We start from the raw sequence: 21,895 nt of genomic DNA on the forward strand, positions 1-21,895 counted from the left end.
CATCTTCTCTCCAGGCTCTCCTGCAAACCTCTGATCAATCTCCCATGTTTTGGGCCCATCTTTCCCGTTGGGCCCAGGATTTCAGATCCCTCGTTAGTTGCTCCGCAAGTGGAATTTCTTTCATGTTTTTATTCTTGTTGTTTTAATGATTTCCAGTAGATTAGAAGTAATGATTTCTTTTTCTCTAAATTTTTTTTAGGATTTTTTTTTTTTTGGACAGGGAGAGCCAAAGAGCAGAAGTGGGGAAAATGGCAGAGGAAGAGGGAGAAGCAGGCTCCCCGCTGAGCAGGGAGCCCGATACGGGGGCTCAATCCCAGGACCCTGATATCATAACCTGGGCCGAAGGCAGACGCGTAAATGACTGAACCATCCAGGCACCCCTTCGCTACTTTTTTTTTTAACTACAAAACGTCAGAAAAGCTGAAGATAGTACAATGAATATCCAGACCATTTACATAGATTTAACTGTAGTTAACATCTTGCCACATTCGCTCTCTCTACACAAAAATTTTTTCTTCACTGAAAAATTTAAAGTAAATACAGATATACTTCAACCCTAAGTACGTTAGCAGGCATTTCCCAAAAATGAAAATGTTCTCTTATGTAATCATAAAGTCATTATCACACTGAAGTGAATAAACTTTCATTCAGTAAGTTATTTAACATATACACTATGTCCCCTCAGAGGGGAATATGTTCCAAGAGCCCCCTAAAACTGAAGATAGTACTGAAACCTATGGATGTTACATTTTCTCCTCTACATATATACCTATGATAAAGTTTAATTTTGTTTTATTTTATTTTTTTGTGAGAGAGAGTGTGTGCACAAGCAGGGGGAGCAGCAGGCAGAGGGAGAGACAGGCAGGAGAAGCAGCCTCCCCACTAAGCAAGGAGCCTGATGGGGGACTCAATTCCAAGACCCTGGGATCATGACCTGAGCTGAAGGAAGGCTCTTAACCAACTGAGCCACCCAGGCATTCCTATGATAAAGTTTAATGTATAAATTAGGCATAGTAAGAGATTAACAACAATAACTAATAACAAAATGGAGCATAACAAAATAACTGTAATGAAAATATGTGAACGTGGTCTCTCTCAAAATATCTTATTGTGCTGTACTCACCCTTCGTCCTCTGTCACATGACATTCTGCCTCCATAATGGTGAGAGGAAGTGAGGTGACGCCTACGTTGTGAGGCTAAATGTTGCTGCGTCTGACGTCCAACGTCCAATGTCTGACGTTGCTTTAGGCTACTATTGACCTCTGACCTTCTGACAATGGGTCAGAAGGAGAAGCACCTGCTTCCAACAGTGTTGCCTGCAGGTGACTGGAACTATGGAAATCAGAGCTGCAGAGAAGGGGGACTGCTGATGTCCGTATTTAAATTTCCCTAATTGCTGCCCCCAAAGTGTCTGCTTTATTTATTTTTTGATCCAAAATCCCATCAAGGTTTACAACATATTATGGTGGCTGTTGTGTTTCATTTGGTTAATGCGTTTCATGTGATCCAGAACTGCTCCGTCCCTCTTTTTTTTTTTTAATTACATTTTATTTTTGAAGTTTCAGGCCAGCTGCCTTAGAGAATGCAACCAAACAATGCTTTCCTTATGCTATTTTGCATAAGCTGCAAGTCACTTCTTTTCTGAATAGATATGAGTTCCAGTGTGCGTGTTATTCACATTTTAAAAAGAAAATAGATACTTTTATTTGAGATCTGAGTACGCTCTAGACTTCAGGATGCAAGTGTTGGATGCAACTTGGAGGAAGCGATATCCTGATGATCTTTAAATCCCAAGTAATTTCCTATCATTTCCACCCTCAGCTGGTGTAAAATAGATTCTGGTTATCAAATGAATGGTGTACTTTTTATATTAAAATTTAATTGTTTTCCTCTATTTTTTTAAAGATTTTATTTATTTATTTGACGGAGATCACAAGCAGGTGGAGAGGCAGAGGAGGAAGCAGACTCCCTGCTGAACAGAGAGCCCGATGCGGGGCTTGATCCCAGGACCCTGGGATCATGACCTGAGCTGAAGGCAGAGGCTTAACCCACTGAGCCACCCAGGCGCCCCTTGTTTGCATCTTTTAAACTAAATTCCTTCAAGAGCCAACAACCTCTTAACCTATATTCCTCTAAACTCTAAAATTCTAAATATAGGGTTAACCTATATTCCTCTAAACTCAATTACATTTTACCCATTTTGTTTCTTAATCTAGCCTACGTATTTTTCAATCAGAGAGAGAACAGCCAATGTTAAGAAACAGACCAGAATTAACCCTACACACACATAGTGTCAGGAATAAGAAAAAGCCCTTTATTTTTCCATTTATACTTCTCCATTTAAATAATTCCTTGTTGATACAGAATTTAGTCAAATGTTGGGTTTGGAGCCTCCGAAGTACACAGTCATGTAAACACATAGTCTGGGATCTTGTTGACAATTTTAGAAAAGAACTCTGCTTGACTGCAAAGTAATGTCGACTTACTTATAAGGTCTTTACAAAGTATTTTTACATGGACTATTTGACCTGATCTTTCCAACAGCTCTGTGAAGTAGTTGAGGAAGGTGATGAAATCTCTTGTTTTCAAAGGAGGAAATTGAGTCTCCAACAGATGTACACGACTTGCCCAGGGTTTCACAACTATAACTGGCAGAGACGGGATTTATTTTTTTAAGTTTTTAATTTTTTTGTCAGAGACAGGATTTAAATCTGATTGCGAATTATATGCCAGAGGCATGTTGCAAAATCTCTCTTGACCGAATTTACCTCCTTAATCAAAAAATCAGTGTGTTGGGGCGCCTGGGTGGCTCAGTGGGTTGAGCCGCTGCCTTCGGCTTGGGTCATGATCTCGGAGTCCTGGGATCGAGCCCCGCATCGGGCTCTCTGCTCAGCAGGGAGCCTGCTTCCTCCTCTCTCTCTGCCTGCCTCTCTGCCTGCTTGTGATCTCTCTGTCAAATAAATAAATAAAATCTTAAAAAAAAAAAATCAGTGTGTTTGTTTTAGGAATGCTAAGGTTCCTACCATCAACAACAGTTGGGTGCTCCCTTCCATAGGAGTCCTGCCTTCACTGTTACACAGCAAGCTCTTTGGACCTTTGGAGAGACTCCGTTACCCTGGACATCTGGGGAGATTATTGCATCAGGAGGCCACCACTAACATAAAGTGTTCAACACCAACTAGGCCCACCCTCTGATTAGGCAGATCTAAAAAAAAAAAAAAAAAAAAAAGCATCAGTCCAATTGGTACATTCTTCAAGGTAGTCCCAGTTGCAGCATCTAACATACTCTCTCCTGGTATCTAATGACAGTCACTGTTAAGAATCTGGTTTCGCTTTTGCCTTTCACCTAAAAGGTATTAATGATCATTAAAGCTACAAAAGGGAAGTCCAGAGGGACCAGATGTCATAGTTCTTTTCCCTTCGCTGCGGGTTTGCCAAATTTACTTATCTTACTGCTAATGGGAAACTGACAGATCGGAAACCTCAGAGTCACCATTGATTGTGAGTAAATAATGTAACCAACATTACAAAGCAGCTTCATTGTGGACACAGATTCTTCTTTAGCAAAGTCATAACAGTAGTGTGTGTGTGTACCTGTGTGTGTATACACGTATGCACACAAATATCCGTTTGTTTCATTTTCTTTGTTGTTCATATTTATTTCTTTTTTAGTTGAAGTACATTTAGTATTTTTGTCACAGGAAAGCAGACACTATAAAACTCTTCTTATATATAAAAACTCAAAAATAACCCAAACTAAGTGACGAGTGAAATAATCGCTTTGAAAGGAAAAAGAACAATCCAAGTTTTCTTCCTGAATTTTCTTAAAATTAAAAAAAAAGAAAACAAGAATGTTTCATGTACTCCAATTGCCATTTTCTGTTTGTATTTCATTGCATTTGTGACTAGGAATAGATAATATATACACACAGAGCCAACATTGGGGATGGCTGCTTGCTTTCTGAGGTGCTTTGCAAATGGTGAGTTCTCTTATTACGTAGTTTATTCAAAGCTCCCTCAACTAATAACTTCAGTTAATTTGCAATATTTCTGCAAATCGATTTCTCAATCTGTTTGGCACAATTAAGTCTGTGCTAGCAAATCCAGAAGTGTACTTTAAGGCACCATCTCTCCAGAGGGTAGAAATCAAATGTTGCTTTTCTTTGTGCATCTACCACAGGACCTGCCCCAAGCAGGTGGTCAAGTGTTGGGTGAGTAGAACTGTCCTCAATTTTATATAATGGAAAAAAAGAAGAAAGGTATTTCTTTACTGAAGTGACTGCGCCAAACAGAAATAAATTCAGTGTTATATGGTAGACACATCTGAACTCCCAATGAACCCCAGTGCACTTCTGTGGGTACAATTTCTCACTGGCCACATGGCAGCAGGTCATTCCCCTTGTCCAGTGGCTCAATCCATTTTCCCTATTTGAACACCCTGAACTAAGTTCTTTTTCCTCTAATCATGTAAAAAACAGACCCATGCCTAGTTATTTAGGTCAAAGGGAGACACTGAAAATACTGATACTTTAAAAGCTGAAATGAAATAGTATTAATCCAAGGTGGTTCCTGATGATTTGATTTCTATGACTATTCTTTAATTATGGATGGCAATTTCTTAGGAAGAGGACAAAAGCTCTCTTTTATAACCAAAACTTTTCGTTTTTAATAAAGTTCTTAAAACTGTTTTGAGTTTTTAAAGAATTGCTGGTTGTTTTTCATTTCACTAAGTGGTTTGCTTTTCTCCTAAATTTTATTCCCCGAAAACTTAATTGATTTTGTAATCACTATCCACATTTTTTTACTGGCAATCTTAACAGGAGTCTTAAGAAAGACGGCTAAACCTAGTCAGCTAAGACAAGTACACTTAATTTTCCCTCACGACAATTATAAATAACAGGAGAGTTTTCATGGCTGTGTCATAGCTTCCTTATGATGCAGAACTGGTAAGACTTATGTGAATATAAATGTATGACTTGTTACACATTGTAATAGCCACTGTAGGGTAAGAACAATGTAAACATCTCCTTGTGGTAGAAGAAACACCTCATTCCAGGATCTAAAGAGCTTTCTTGTCCCTCAAGAAAATAAGTCCTGGTCCCATCCAAAAAGCACAAAACAACAACAACAACAAAACCCCTCTAAACTGACTCCTCCTCCACCAAAAGTTTACAAAAATACTGAAATAATATTCTCACAAAAAAGTAGAGTTTAGAGAATGTGTATCAAGTACATGCAGAAAAGCTTTCACTTCACTCATATATAATTGGGAAAGATACAGGAGACATCTACCAACTACATCACCCAGACCTGGTGACACCTGAACTAGGGCCTGGGGAGGAGGAAATAAATAGTTCATATGGTAAATCCTTGGTCCCATAGTCCAATCAGGGAAACCCCATGGAGTCATCAGGCAGTAAAAGTCCAAGATATCTTTTCAGATAACTTCCTGAGTTGGAGAGTTCTTCAGACTTTCTCATCTTGCTCCTTCCAAATGCTGACATTATTGCCTCCAGTGTCCTCAGCCCGAAGTCAGCCATCCTGAAATATGAATCAGAATCTGTTGTATGGCTGGGTCACACTTAACCAAACAAGAATATTCTTAGAAAGTGGCTTATCAGTTACATTTGAGGGAACATCTCAAATCATCAGTACTTTGTACCCTTAAGATTTAGAGGGAATGAAAAGACCATGTAGTCTATCTACCCAGCTAATGAAACGTTAAATCTTATGGAGTCCAACAAGGTCCTTTACATTAACGCTCCCTAAATAAGGTGCATCCCAAGACACTGGTCTATGAAACGCTTCTTGTTGAAGTTTCCCTCTTAGAAATCCACAGCGTATATCTGTATAAGGATACTGAGAAAATCTGTAAGGGAAAACAATATGGATCTGCATAGATATATAGAGAGATACATAGGGAGAGATATACATAAACATATCAGACTGTTTACTCCAGGATTTCCTAGCCTTTCTACAATATTTGTTAATTAGATTTAACTTAAAAGAAGATAAGGGAAAACAAAGAAGCATTATAAGGAAAATATACATGTTCTTACTGCCAGGAGAGCAATCATGACCTGACATTTGTCCCTGCCATCCAGCGCCTCAGTGATCATTGGTGAAATGATATGCATAGTCACAAAAAATGTTCAGACCCTTGAATTTTAAAATGAGTTTAAATCCTGGAACTCCACCGAAGGAAATACACAGATTACAAACACAGCTTTCTTTTCTGTCAGTTTCTCATTTTTATTCATAGGACTCACAGACATTATCTGCGTCTACATAATAAATCTGTAGATCACTTCTCTGAATGCCACTCATTGCCTTGCCTGGCAGAAAAAAGTTCTTAAATATGAAAACCCCTTTGTCTACATATTCAACTCTGATGTAATTTCATCACATTTTTTCCTTTTTCCTTTTTTTCCTCAACAAGGGTAATTATCTTTTCATCTGTTACTGATTTGGATGAGGACACTGTATACCATATGCATTATATATACAAACATATTGTGTTCTTTAATTATCACACGTGAAATTAAATACTAGTACTCAGTGAACCATCTCTATGATTTTTGACATGAGAAAACTGAAAGGATAAGACAATACTTGAATATAAATATTTGATTTTCAAAGAATACAATTAAATTTTAAAAATCCAGATCTTTGTCTCTATTTCCTTATAAAGACTGAAGATCAGGAAATCCTACTCATGTAAGTGATTGTCCTACATTGAATAGGCCGAGAATTTCTCCTAGTCCAGGAGCAAGGTTTAAGTACCCTGAACAGTGCTAGGAGAATAGAATTGAGCTCTTAGCTCGTTTCACTGTTTATTAAGCAAAAGCAGGTACTCCCCTGAATTCAGAGGTGGTTTACAAGGTGAGCACCATCTTGAAAGCTCTAGGTAGGCATCCTATGACTCTGCCCATAGAATCTCTTGTTTTTCCTGAGATTTTAATTATAACTACATTGCTCATGGAAACAGCCTCTATAGGCTGAGGCGGTAATGGAATGACTAGCACTATTTCAAAGAATCTTGCACAGCAATTTCTCACTTTTGGGGGGGGTCATAGACCCCCTTAAGTATCTGCTCAATGCTGTGGACCCTTTTTCCAAAATGAGCATATGTCCATAATTTCACATAAAATATAATACAGTTTCATGAATTCCTTGAGGCCCTTCTTGAGACTGCAAGTTCAGATCCCTTCACCTAGAATATCTTCTTCTGTCATAGTATCAGGAACATTTTCTTTCTTCTCTTTTTTTTTTTTTAAAGATTTTATTCATTCACTTCACAGATCACAAGTAGACAGAAAGGCAGGCAGAGAGAGAGGGGGAAGCAGGCTTGCCGCTGATCAGAGAGCCCAATGTGGGGCTCGATCCCAGGATCCTGAGATCACGACCTAAGCCAAAGGCAGAGGCTCAACCCACTGAGCCATCCAGAGGCCCCAGGAACATTTTCTTATTCACCTTTATATTCCTAGTTTGAACTATGCCAGGCCAGTAGAAGAAATGGAAGGATAAGACTGAAATATTTGCCAAGATGGTCAATGAAGAAATGTTAAAAATAAAGTTGGCATTGCAAATCTATAGGGACAGAGAGTAAATTAGTGGGTTGCCTAGGGCTGGGATGAGGTAGGGGAGATGAGCTGTGACTGCTAATGGGTACGTTTGGAGATGATGTAAACGTTCATTTTCTTTTTTTTTGAACAATTTAATTTATTTACTTATTTTAGAGCGAGAGAGAGACACGAGGGGGTGGAGAGAGGAATAGAGGGAGAGGGACAAGCAGACTCCACAGTGAGCATGGAGCCTGATGTGGGGTATGATCCCACGACTCTGAGATCATGACCTGAGCTAAAATCAAGAGTCTGATGCTCAACCAACTGAATGATCCAGGCACCCCAAGGGGATGATATAAAAATTCTATAATTAGATTGTAACGATGGTTGTGTATCTCTGTGACTACTGAAAACCAATGAATTATATATACACTTTATTTATTTATTTAAAGATTTTATTTATTTATTTGACAGAGAAATAGAGCACAAGTAGGCAGAGAGGGAGGCAGAGAAAGAGAGAGGGAAGCAGGCTCCCCACTGAGCAAAGAGCCCGATGTGGGGCTTGATCCCAGGACCTGGGATCATGACCTGAGCCAAAGGCAGAGGCTTAACCCACTGAGCCACCTACCCAGGCACCCCTAAATGAGTATGTTTTTCATTTTTCAATTATGGTGTTTTCAAAAGTTGGTGTTAAAAGAAAGGAAAAAGAAATGGCTCAGCAGGAACTTACAGTAAACTGCCTAAAACTGAAGATAAATTGTGGCCTCCTTATTAATTGTCTTCAATGAGGAAGGAACTAGAGGAATTTTGGTTAAAGGTCATCGGGGTTTTTCTCATGGTGGGAAACCAAGGAGACTGTGTGTTTAGGTGACCTACAGAATGGAATGTGGAGGACCACCCATAAGAATAAAGAGTACTGGCTTGATCCAGTAGGATCTCTGCCTAACCCAATAATTCTGTTTATGACAACGACTCCATAGAGAGGCGATGGCTGCCCTCCATGGCACAGCTTGAAAGGTTAGGAATACAACACCAATTTCCCCAAATCTTTTTTCTTAATACACTACGGACTGTTGACTAATAAATTTATCTAAGTCTATCTTGAATCAATTTATATTTTCAGCTTATTCTAACAAATTCCATATGCTTGGAAGATGTGACTGTAATATTTATGTGGAGCCAGAGCCTGGCTTATAGAACCTTGAGGCGCTCATGTCTCTGCTTCTCACCACCCCCTTCTCCATGGTGCTGTCAAAAGCCTTTTTTTTTTTTTTTTAAATTGAGGGCAAGAGTTTCCAATGCTGCTTCTCTATCTGCAAATCTTTTGCTTCCACTGCCCATCACTCTCCCTCCCCGATCCCGAGTTTGGCCCTGATTCTAGCTTGGAAAACTACACTGGTTGGTACAGGGCACTGGTCTCTTGGATACACGCAGTAAGTCATGGATCCCTGGGACATCATTTCAGTACCCAGAAATGGCAGCTTCACTAAGCTTTAGAACCCATCTGGTTCCATTTTAGACATGATGAAACTGTGGTGCAAAGAGAAGAAATCATTTTCCTGGGATCACAAAACTAGCCAACAGCAAGATGAAAAGTGGTATGTGTTAATGCCCAACCATTCAGCTCTCAAAACTACGAGGCGGTCTCCTGGACTCACTATAATGCTCATCTCAGCCCCTCTCAGCCTCTTTCTTGTGATATTACTTGTGGTTTGACCCAGCACTGACCTCACCGTCCTGTCTCGTCTCACCGGCGTCTGCTTCATCCTGGTCAGGCTCGAACTCCGTGCCCCGGTCAACAACATCCACGCCAGCCTGCACTCTGGGCTTCTCGTTTTCCCACTTGGCAAAACCTTTGTCCTTTGCTGCTTTGTCATGGAATTTGGATTTCATTTTGGGGAAGGTGTGGGACCCTGAGTCCCCCCAGCCAGCCTCGGACCATACAGGTTCGGTCTGGGTGGCCTGGCTGGTGGTAGCCCGCTGCAGCCGCACGGAGATCTTGCGAGAAGAGCCTGTGACCAGTGTGATGGCTCTGCTGTCCAGGTCTCGGTGTCCAGCAGCAACGCCAGGGAACTCGAACACCTCATCCTGCACTGGAGGGGGAAAGGCTGTTGTGATTATTTGACATCTGATCACTTTAGAGCGAACCATCAAAGTTGGGGCAAACAACAGGAGTCTGATGGTCAAGGCCCTAGAGGGACAGACCAGAGGCAGACCCAAACGGGCTGCCGGGGAGTTGCGTAGAAGTGAGACCCGAAAGCAGAGAGCAGCAAGTGGGCGTCAAGGCTGTAGCCATAGCTACTCACCCCGAAGTAGGTCTTGATGTCGATAATGACACTGACCAGGTTCAGATCCAGAACCCAATGGAAGCCCAAGTGCAAGAAGGCGAGCAGAAAGGAATCAAGGTAGGAAAGAAAGCAGAGACTATTACCTGGGGGCAGCGAGGGACTTCCAGGCAGTGACCCATGACTACTACCCAAGGAGGGCGCCCGGGTAAATCTCCTGCAGGCCAGAACCAGGAGGTCTTTGCACTGTTTGTGACAATTGGCTCCACAGTCTGAAAAATTCCACAGTATAACAGATGATTAGTGGGAACCATGGGCATCGGGTGCTGCCTGGGCTTCCCAGGTGCCACCTGAGCTGCCAGCTGTGGCCTCCCATCTCCCTTCCTGTGTTGACTCAGAGTCCGGCCAAGGCCTGCAGGGTGTGGCCAGGGACTGGAAAAGGGCCAGTGGGGCTTGTTAGCCTTCTTGGGATTTCTCACACATTTCCTCCACTTCTTCCTCTGCACAATTCACTGAGGTGCTAGGGAGCAAACAAGCGGGGGACAGACATACTGGGGAGTTGCCTTTGCCCCAAACAGAATGTAAATCCCATGGGACGGGGGTTCTCTCCCAGGCCAAGACAGATTCTCCACCAAGAGGCTCCCTGAGCCAGAATGAGGGAAAGAAACCCCAGTTTCCAGCGTCTCCCAGGACCAACAGCCACCTCTGATCAGTCATAGCGAGGTGTTCATTCAGTATTCACTTGCATTTTTTAATTCTTCTTCATTCCTCCAAATCTTTTCCAGAACAAGTGATTTTTATCTCCTGCTTTCTTTCTTTGTCATAGAAACAGAAAACAAGGTGGGCTTATGCCCAGGATCAGGTTCCAGAGTTGACTATGGCTTTGAAACAGCAGCAGACTGTGAAAAAGTCCCATTAGATCACTTTAGTTAACAAAGTAGACTATTAATTGCTACTTGGGGTAGAAAACTTTGGCTGCTTTGGAAAAGAACAACACAATTATTTCCCATAGAGGGTCCTACATTTCTCTTAGAATTACTGAATAGATAGGATCAATTTAAAGAGCATATTTCTCACTCACTATCAAACAGGACCTTTCTAATTCTTTCCAATACTTTCTTTTCCCCCAAATGGTCTTATTTCAAATGCTCTTGTAATGACATCATGGAAAGACCAAATTATAATGAAATGTTCAATCTATTTTAATTAGGTTTTTCATTCCATTGCCTTTAAGAGAACATACTGTATATACAAAGATGTTCCAAGGGCTTAATTGATTTTCGTCTTCGTAAAAGTGTGTGTGTGTGTGTGTGTGTGTGTGTGTGTGTGTGTGTGTATGTGTGACTTTTTAGAGGATAAGGGTCAGAAACCAGAATAAAACTATGGCTAGGTGGTAAGATACTGCAGTATCTTTGCAGCTTGCAAGTAACAATCCAAGTTACACTCAGACAATGAATACCAGAAATTAAAGGGAAGGTTTTTGAGACTAAAAGGTGGTTCCCATCTAACTTCAGAGAACTCTGTTCATATAATACAAGGGCCAAATCCTGAAAAATAGCTAGAAGGGAGGAAAAAGGCACCATAAAGGAATAGTATTAATCTGAAGGCATTCTGTGATGAAGATGTTTCCTTTTGTAGCTATATCTTTCAAGAGCATTGTGAGATTCTTAAAACCACCAGTACAAATAATGTGCATTACCTGTCCAGCAATTTCGTAAACACCAGTAATAAATGATGGTCATATATGCATACACAGTAACAAAGTCCTGAGTGCTTATTAAGATGAATCTGTATTGCATTTATCAAGTATATATTTATACTTGATATACTTGATTGATATTTATATATCAAGTATATATTTATTTGTTTCTAAATTTCAATTAAATGGGGAACTATATGAACAAATTCACTGAAAGGGACAAAAATAAGTTTTAAGGCTTCTCTTCTTTTCTCATCATCATCTGTGATTTGGTGGAGATAGGAAAAGCTACCTATGAGAGCAGAAAGAAAGGTATACATATTAGGGGAATGAGTGTCTCCTTATTCCCATGAAGGTCAAAGTTCTTTTATATGGTATTTTGGTTAGGCCTGTCCCACTCCAGAAGCCCCACCCTAATTCTGTGCTGAGGATTCATAAGTCATCCTAGAGATGAGGCCACATGTGTGTGGGTTGATAAGGGTGGTTTGCTTGCTCTTGCAACAAACTATAAAATTCCAATTGGGACTCTCCAAAACTCCAGGTTGCTGGATTTTTCTTCCTAGACGTCTTATCTCTTCAGTTGCCCGTGGCCCAAAGAACCGAGGTCTCCATGATGCCAAGAGTTTTTGTGGTTTCATCAGACAGATTTGATTCCTGCCCTGAATGTCACATTTTAAAATTTTACAAAATAACATTGATTTACCTTTGCATTTATATCCTTGCTTGATTATGCCCCAGAGCTGTAACAAGAGACAAAAGAATATCAGAGAACCTGAATTAAAATCTGGAAAAAAACAAAAACAAACAAACAAGCGCCCCCCACAACCCCCCCCTCGGCCCGCCCCCGCCGCCAGAGAGAAGGAAGTAAGTCCTGGGAAGCATGATGGTTGGCGGAGCACAAACAGGATGTAGCTGATCCTGACACCCTTCCTGTCAGACAGAAGCTCACTCCAGCTGGGGTGATAACAGCTTTGCTTCCCTTTTCTTTCTGGAAGCCAAATGGGAGCCGGGATGGGAAACTGACACGGGTACATTTATTGGACTTTGGTATAATGCGTTCTCAGCACAATGCACAGGGGGAAACTCTCCATGTTTTTGGAAGCCCCCAGCTCCCTCTGCCTTCTTTTGAATCACTGCAGCTGCTCTTGGCGCCCCCTACAGGAAATTAGGCAACGGATGGGACGTATATCCCACTAAAGCATTTGCGTGGCACTAGGTTCTTTTCCAAAGTAGCATTTGTATCTTGAAAGAATACAGAAAAGGGAAAAGATCTATTTGTTCATGCATCCATTCTCTGATTGCTCAGTGTTTGGCCTGTTTCAGGGCTCAGGTTGATGCAGTTAAGGCTGTGATTCTGCCAACCACGCAGGAAGCAGGATGTAGGAAGTGAGGAGTGTCTCAGAAGAGATGCAGGGGCTCATAGTTTAAGAAGGGGGGGGGGGTGTTTGCCCAACTGATTCAGAGGATCGTCCTGCAGGTAGTGTGTTGGCCCTCCTGACACACCGTGTTCTTCCCCGTGTCTCCCTCAGCATGGCACGTGGGTCCCCCAGACAGAAACATATAATATTGATGAATTCAGTGGGCTTAACTCAAGCTGGAAGAACTCCCGTTTTTAACCTTTTAGTGGTTAGGTTAGGTGACTGATATCTATTTAATAAAATGATTTTGAAAGAAACAGGGCCGGTGGCCTGCTGGGGCTGTGGGGGTGTCATTTACACGTGTGATAGGGGAACAATGTCCTGAGTGGGGTCATCACGACCCTCCCTGTAAGAAGAATGAAGACTTGCCAGTGTGAAGTGACTCGAGGCATTAAGAAGACTGATCCTTACCCTCTGACCCGGAAATTCCACCAGCAGAAAGTGATTCCTTTGAGTCTTAAAAGTTATCAGGGTCCTGGGACGCCTGGGTGGCTCAGTTGGTTAAGCCACTGCCTTCGGCTCGGGTCATGATCCTGGGGTCCTGGGATCGAGTCCGGCATCAGGCTCCTTGCTCTGCGGGGAGCCTGCTTCTCTCTCTGCCTCTGCCTGCCACTCTGCCTGCCTGTGCTCTCTCTCACACACAAATAAATAAATGCAATCTTTAAAAAAAAAAAAAGTTATCGGGTCCTTCAGAGTATATTATTAAGATGGAACTGTGTCCTGGGAAGGAAGGATTATTAAGACAACTAACTGGAAGCAAGGCCTCAATAACTCAGTGACGGGAAGAGGTCAGGAGCAGTCTATACAGAAAAGGGAAGTGGCATTGAGGTAATCATATCATGTCAGAGATTCAGGGATCTTCAACGTAATCTAGTTTGCTTCTCTCGCATAAAAGGTGAGTGGGATGGTCCAGAAAATTAAATAATCTGCAAGGTCCCACATCTGGGACACTCTGCAGTGATAAGACGTTGTTTCCTCACAGAGCCCTTGATGATAGAAATAACCGTAATAATGATAGCTAACATATTGAACTTCTGTTGTGTGAGAGGCACAGTCTTAAGCTTTTTATGTGTACTCACTCGCTGAACACTATGTATGTATAGACTGGGCTCTAGAGAGGTGAAGCCACTTGGCAAGGTCTTGCTGCTAGTGAGCAGGGAACGAAGACTTGGGTCACAGGAGGGAAGGACAGGAAGCCACTGCTCCTGGGTGTTTTGTGTATGAGTAAAAACCACCGATTTAGGACAAGGAAGGTTAAGATTTAAGAAGAAGAATTCTAATACCCAGATATGGCACATTATTAGCATAGTTGCAGGAATTGCTAGAAAACACAGAATGAAGCCTGAGTCCTATCAGGAGGGACACTCCGGGCACTGCTTGCTAATGCTCCTCAATGGCTAGGAGACAACACAAGGCAGGAAGGGGCTCTGGGTCAGTGTGCCAGCCCTGACAGGAGACAGGGACCTCATGGAGATGGATGTATAGGACTATTTCCTACCGTCCTTTGATTTGAGAGCTCAGGTTGCTTTAGGATTTGGAGGGACTATGGTGTGAGGAGCACTGGACTGGGAGTCCAGGGCACATAAGTGTGTATGACTCATGATCCTTCTGCTAATGCTCCCTGCAATTGTACAGAAGTCACTTACCTTCCCAGACCCCTAAACAAGGGAATTAGCAAAACTTGTTCAGTTAGGGAATTCTAATTCTAAGATAAATATACTTCAAATAGTGCTTGTTTTGCTTACCCCTAAAATGGAATTTATTTTAAAGGCAGGTGGTCCTGGCACAGAAAAATGATTCCTTGCCTTCACCCGCAATTCTTTAAATGACACATCTAAACTTATAAATTCCCACTGAAAACCAATGAACTTGTGTGTGTGTGTGTGTGTGTGTGTGTGAAGATTAAATCAAATCACATCCATGAAATTAAATATATTTTGAAGAATAAACAGGGCTATTAAAACTTTAAATGACTTAATTTCAGTTAAACTCTAAAAGTAATCATGGAATACTTTTAAAAGAGAAGTATTAACTCTGAGCATGCTTGATGTCATTTAATGATCGTAACAACATGGTAAGTTTTTTTTTTTAAGATTTTTTTTTTTTTAATTCGAGAGAGAGAGAGCATGAGCAGGGGGAGGCACAGAGGGAGAGGGAGAAGCAGACTGTCTGCTAAGCAAGGAGCCTGACATGAGGCTCAGTCCCAGGACCCTGAGATCATGACCTGAACCAAAGGCAGATGTCCAACCTACTGAGCCACCCAGGTTCTCTACGATATGGTAAGTTTAAACCCCCTTTCACAGATAGGAAAACAGAGACTCAAAGATGATCAATAATTTGCTCAAGGACAAAAACTTTAAAAAGGGCAGACTTGAGATTCAAAGTCAGGGTCCCAGACTCCAAGTCCAGAGCTTTCTACCTTATCACAGAAGCATCAAGAACCTGATACCAGCAAACCTGCTCTGATGAGTCAGGAAGGGGAGTGTGGAAGCTCCTGGGAAAGATCCCTCGTTGTTGCTTCTATAGAACCCGTGGTTCCATAGAAGGAAGAGATACCCAGAAGGACTGGAGGGCACCGATAAGACCTTGAGATTTGATAAGAGCCCACCAGGTCTCATACCATACCAAAGAGCAGATGTCTCAACTTGACTTTGGGTGGAGCTATGCCACGGCCTAACAGATTCCCTGGCCCTGCTCTGCAGAAGAGCTGCACGTGGCCCTATCCCATGTTGGCATTTTTCAGGTCTAGATACAAACAAAAACTCCCCTCAGAGGAGAGAACCATGAAAAAGGGGACGTATTTGTTGTATGATAAAGTGGTCAGGCGATAAAATTCCAGTGGTTAAGCTGACAGAAATAGAATCTCTCCTTCTCTGGGGTGGGCAAAGGCAGCTGGTTGGGCTGGCCTTGTCCCTTGACCACACCAGCTGCAGTGACCCCCTGGGGCCATCTTTGAGGTGACTACTGCCTCTTATTTACCCATTCTCGGTGGGTGGGGGGATTGTTCTTGAACACAAACTCCTGTCCTTGGGCCCCTCAAAGCCAGTCCTTCCAGCCTAGGATGGGAAAAGTCTAATTTTTGCAGTAGTATATAATAGAAGCTGTGAATTCAAATGGGTCACCAGTGGAACCTGATGGTTGAATGAAGCTAACACAACTGAGCTTTGGCATCTGGACGAAGGAGCAATCGTCATGCTGGGTGCTGGGCCACCTGCATCCGGAGAACCACATTTTCATCTTCTACAACTTGGGTAACAATTCGACTTTCAGGGCCCATGACTCTTGGTTCAATATCAGGGCCAACGCTGCCCTTAGCTGCCAAAGAATTACCAAATGTGGGGGAACAAAGTGTACAATCTTCATTTGTGCTATGGTATAGGTAGAGCAAGGGATTTAGAGTCAAAACACCTGCATTTGAGTCCTGGCTCTGGTAATTACGGGCTGTACGATCCCTTATCCATCCTCTCTGGACCCCTTTGTCTTGATAGGCAAATGGAGAGAATGAAGTATTCACCTAATGAGCTAGTTATGAGGATTAATTACACTAACGTGCATGGAAGTACTTCATTACTGTCGCGTGCCAAATAAATGTTATTTATTATTATAACCATCTTCTCTCCAAAAAGATTTTTTCCCCTTCTGAGTTATGAATCATTAAGCCATGCCATGATGGATTTCTAGTGACTGACATCATATGAAACAAGAACTGGGAGGAACTGGCTAAGATAAATAATCCCCCTTAATTGCACCTACTATGAGTATTAACGATGAATGCCAAGGCTCATTGGGCAGAACCTTTCATTGGCAGGGATTAACAAACTGCTCTCTTGAGTTAACAAGCCTCACCATCCCTTCCTGTCACCAGCCCAGCATTCCTAGAAAGACCACACTGACACCTGCAGATTTTGCTTTTGTTTTTAACTTAATTTTTAATTTCAGGGAGCCATCATAGTTTACTTCTGATCTAAAGCAGACAATGAACTCAGTTGGGGTATCATGTTCCTATCTTCTCAGAATGAGGCACAAATAACTACACACAAGAGAAAACAATGAAAAGGGACTTACAAATCCTGCACAGTGTTCACAGAAGGTTGGCTTGAGATAGGTCATCTCCTGAAAATTGTGGACAAATCCAGGTCCCATTTTACAGTGTAATTGGGACTTAGCTCGCAGAAAGTAAGCCATCATTTCGTCTTTACTAATGAGGCCATCCCTGTGAAGAGAATCAGAGAAGGGAGGGATCTTTGAAGACCATGTTGTGAGGTGGCTGACACACTGTAATCACCCAACTCCTGAAACCTTTGTGGCCAAAAGCAGGTGGGCAGTGTTTATATCTCTGTTCTTTCTGAAAGGAGAGGACCTCGAAGGACAGCTTTTGGTGCAAAGGCTTTCTTAGTAAGGAAAAGAGACGTATGTGTATCCTGTGGTCCACAGCATAGAACTCTCCTTCATTACCAAATGGAAGCTTCTAGAAGGAAATCTCCTTTATCCCATCCCTTAGCAACAGGGTGTGCAAGAATCAGGCTGCTGGAGAAAGGCAGAAAACCGTAATAACTGGGCCCATCATTCTCAAATTCATTCAGCCTGATGTCATCTAGGCCACTGCTGTTGGTAATCTTTCATTCATGTCTTACTGGCTTATAGGCTATCTGCTGGAGCCATTCTTTCAGATCTTCACATAGAACCTCTGGTTACACCCACCAGCACACAGTCAGACTTCTTGTTTATCAAGAAGATCAAATCCACTTGAAGCACGTGGTGTTCATACCACTTTCTCTCCACGTCAGCCAGTGCCGGAGCATGTGCCCTTCTGTGCCAATTCAGAATGCCTTTGGATCTCATCTGTCCTCTCTTGCGTCCTCCTGTCTCTGAGGAAGTCATGCTCTCCTCCCCGACTCCGCAGTCTCCCAGGAAACGGCTCCTTCCACGTTCTGCTCAGTCTCTTCACCCACTCCTTCCTCTGTGTACAAATACGCTCACCACTTCCCCATCTGGAAAATGTCTTTCTTTAGCCTTGCTTCCATCCCTGGCACCTGTCTTTTCTCTCTTCCTTTTCTTACTCCCAAAGTTTTCAGGAAGAATATTCTTTAGAGGGTTTTTTGCTTTTCCATTTCCTTCAATTACTTTTCGGTCCATATGACCAGGATTCTTTTATTTATTTATTTATTTATTTATTTATTTATTTATTTGACAGACAGAGATCACAAGTAGGCAGAGAGGCAGGCAGAGAGAGAAGAGGAAGCAGGCTCCCTGCTGAGCAGAGAGCCCGATGCGGGGCTCGATCCCAGAACCCTGGGATCATGACCTGAGCCGAAGGCAGAGGCTTTAACCCACTGAGCCACCCAGGCGCCCCTAATATATTTTTTAAGATTTTATTTATTTATTTGACAGAGAGAGAGAGAGCTACAGAGGGAACACAAGCTGGGGAGAGGGAGAAGGAGAAGCAGGCTTCCTGCCAAGCAGGGAGCCCGATGTAGGGCTTGATCTCAAGACCCTGGGGTAATGACCCAAGTCGAAGGCAGATGCTTAACGACTGAGCAACACAGGTGACCCACTTTTTTTCTTTTTTAAGATTCATTTATTTATTTATCTGACAGAAGGGAGAGAGAGCGCATGCAAAAGCAGGGAGAGAAGCGAGTGGAAGGGAAAAGCAGTCTCCCTGCTAAGCAGGGAGCCCAACGTGGGGCTTGATCCCAGGATCCTGGGATTATGACCTGAGCTGGGGACAGACGCTTAACAGACTGAGCCACCCAGGTGCCCCCTTTTCTCATTCCTTGACGTTGTTGACCTCTAGGCTGCGTGTGACATGTAGGCAGGTTTCTTTCCTTTTTGACACTTTCTCCTCCACGTACCTGTGTGATTCCACACAGCCCTGGTTTCTCTCCTGTCTCCCATGTTCCTCCTTCTCTGGCTTTCCTGTAGGATCCAGTTCTTCCTTTCAGCTGAATGTGGGGGGAAGAGTCCCCAGGATGCAGTCCTGAGGCCCTGAGCTCATGTGCCTTTCAATTTTCCCATCAGAATTTGCTCACATGCCCAGGATTCCAGCTTGCATGGCTGGGCTGAAGACCTAGAAACCAATATCTCTGATAGCCACAGCTTGCTAGAATCTCCTCCGGAATATTCTACCCCCCTCTCAAAATCAACGTATCTCAGCTTACCTAACAAAAATCACGTAAGCTACGAATATTTCAAACTTTCATTTTTAGAAAAAAAATAAAATTTATATATCTTTGCCAGGACAAGTGTCAGGTCTATCAAAGAACCAGCAGAAAAAAGAAATGAAGAGTAGGAAGTGATTTTAAGTTCATGTCTTACCTACATGTCACGGATAGAAACGAACTAAGGGAAGTGGGTAGTTAGCAGGTAGTAACTTGAATTTTATTTTGTAAAAGAGGTTCATGTTTCTAATAATTTAATTTATCTTAAAAGTATTCTTTGTTCTAGATATACAATAAAGATGAATTAAGGTTTTAAGATGTTGTGATAAAATATCAAGGCTTTCCTTGGTGTATTGAACTACTTATAGATTTAGTTTTTTAAAAAGTTCTCACACCAACAAAAACATTAAAGAATTCTAAAGTGATATGATTTGGACATTTCATCATTATAAAATCTAGCACCTCATTACAGATGATTTTTAAACTAGGAACTAAGCTCATAGAATTAAAAATGAAGCAGTCAAATTTCTAAGGCCAGTGTTTCTCTGATATATATATATATTTTTTTCTCCTATTGTTTCATTTTCCACTGTTTTCTACTGAGCTAGATCTTAGCCTCTAAGGTCATTTAATTTTCCAGGAATCATTTGAGGCTACAGAGAAATATATGTTTACTTCATTTATCAAAACAACCTTGAGCTAGGAAAGAGAGAAATAAAGAAAGGGCACTTCTTGGCTATCTGTAGATATTACCTGCTCTTCTGAAGACTGTAAGTAATTTAAAATAATTTTAGTTATTTGGTGAGTTTTAGTCTTGCCCTCAGGTCCACTGATGCTGAGGACTCTACCAGCCTAGGTGTAACGATATTTCTCCTCTACACTTTTTGATGAAAGTTTGGGGGTTGCTGAAATAGCTAAGCAGAAGTAATGTGGGGATGGAGAATCAGCTTCATTTGCAAATGGGCACTCGGACTGAACACTGATGGTGTGGTCTGCCCTGTGATTTCGCCCAACCCGTCATGTTTGTGGACACCAAGAAAAAAATCAGTGAAATATTAGACTTGTCTCATCAGTGCCCTAGGATTGAAGCTGTCCAGATGTACATTAAAGGTTCTCCTCTGACACCAATTTTCTGCTTCAGGACAGTTGCATTAAAATATAACAAAATGAAAACTTACTGATCTTTGTCCAACACACAGAAGGAATCCAAAAAGGGAAAATTGGCAGCTATACTTTCAAAGTCCTCTTGGGAAATGTACCCATCGTGGTCGTGGTCATAGTTTCTAAACACAGACTGCAAAGGAAAGACAAATATTTATGGAAAAACTATTTATGAGGCAGGCTCTGAACTTGTCATTGGGAAAGCAGTGATAACCAGCATATTGTTCTATCGAGGAGCTTAGAATCCAGTGGGAGATAATGAAATCAAGAAGCCTTCATGATATATGAAGATAAGTGCAATGGTGAGGATAAAAATAGGGTGTCGTGGGGCACCTGGGTGGCTCGATTGTTAAGCATCTGCCTTTGGCTCAGGGCATGATCCAGAGGTCCTGGGGTGGAGCCCTGCATTGGGCACCCTGCTCGGCAGGAACCCTGCTTCTCCCTCTATCACTCCCCCTACTTATGTTCCCTCTTTCACTGTCTCTGTCAAATAAATAAATAAAATCTTTAAAAACAAAAAATAGGGTGTCCTGGGGAGGAGTGGAGATGGGAGATTTTAAAAAGTTTCCTGAAGAAAGTAAGGCCTAACTGAGACCTCAGTTTTAGTAAGAGTTAAGCTTGGTGAATTCACAAATGCCAATACCATGCTGATAGAAAATGAAGCTTTAGGGGCGCCTGGGTGGCTCAGTGGGTTAAAGCCTCTGCCTTCGGCTCAGGTCATGATCTCGGGGTCCTGGGATCGAGCCCCATATTGGGCTCTCTGCTCAGCGGGGAGCCTGCTTCCCCCTCTCTCTGCTTGCCTCTCTGCCTACTTGTGATCTCGGTCTGTAAATAAATAAATAAAATCTTTAATAAAAAAAAAAAGAAGAAAATGAAGCTTTAAAGTGTTAAAGTAGCCAAAAAAAATTCAAGTATATTTTTAATGTAATTCCAATAGAATTCCAGCGGGAATTTGTTTTAAATAAACAAACTGATTCCAAAGTTCAAACAGAAGTAAACATGTTGAGAATAGCCTAAAATTGTTTAAGATGAGAAGTAATGAGGGAAAAGGTGTCCTATCAGAAATCAAATAATCTACAAAGCTACATTAATGGAAACAACATGGTACTTACCTTACTGCAGATAGCAGAGTCTGGGAACAGATCTATGTTTATAAAGGAATTTAGAATATCAAAAAGTATCTTTTTAAATCCACAGGGAAATGAAAAATTACCCAATAATTGCTGTTGAGCTAAATGGCTAATAATCTTACAAAATCAATTGCCCCGAAACTAAATTCTAGATGCATTAAATATTTTAATGGAAAAAATAAAGCTATAGGGGTGCCTGGGTGGCTCAGTGGGTTAAGCCTCTGCCTTCAGCTCGGGTCATGATCTCAGGGCCCTGGGATCAAGCCCCACATTGGGCTCTCTGCTCAGCGGGGAGTCTGCTTCCCTCTCTCTCTCTGCCTGCCTCTCTGCCTACTTGTGATCTCTCTCTCTGTCAAATAAATAAATAAAATCTTTAAAAAATAAGTAAAGCTATAAAAGTATGAAAGGTAAATAGACAAAAATAATTTTTATGTTTTGTTATCTTTGAGTGGGAAAGGCCTACAATGACATCAAAGTC

General features: G+C 41.8%; 1 protein-coding gene across 6 annotated transcripts in view; it reads right to left on the bottom strand.

The window, feature by feature from the left end:
• Positions 1–4,245: 4,245 nt before the first annotated feature.
• RASGRP3 (RAS guanyl releasing protein 3) overlaps positions 4,246–21,895 on the bottom strand; it is a 104,546-nt gene continuing 86,896 nt past the window's right edge. For 5 of the 6 annotated variants that reach the window (XM_047744147.1, XM_047744148.1, XM_047744150.1 and 2 more), the window contains 6 exons: positions 20,305–20,420; positions 17,034–17,181; positions 12,254–12,290; positions 9,998–10,123; positions 9,295–9,659; positions 4,246–5,542 (listed from right to left, as the gene is read on the bottom strand). In XM_047744147.1, coding sequence (XP_047600103.1) covers positions 5,534–5,542; positions 9,295–9,659; positions 9,998–10,123; positions 12,254–12,290; positions 17,034–17,181; positions 20,305–20,420 — 801 coding nt within the window. In that variant the 3' untranslated portion in view covers positions 4,246–5,533. The remainder of the gene's footprint in view (positions 5,543–9,294; positions 9,660–9,997; positions 10,124–12,253; positions 12,291–17,033; positions 17,182–20,304; positions 20,421–21,895) is intronic. The other variant, XM_047744151.1, reaches the window with a different exon arrangement.

Source organism: Lutra lutra, chromosome 9 (assembly GCF_902655055.1).
Source record: "Lutra lutra chromosome 9, mLutLut1.2, whole genome shotgun sequence".
Lineage (NCBI taxonomy): Eukaryota > Metazoa > Chordata > Mammalia > Carnivora > Mustelidae > Lutra > Lutra lutra.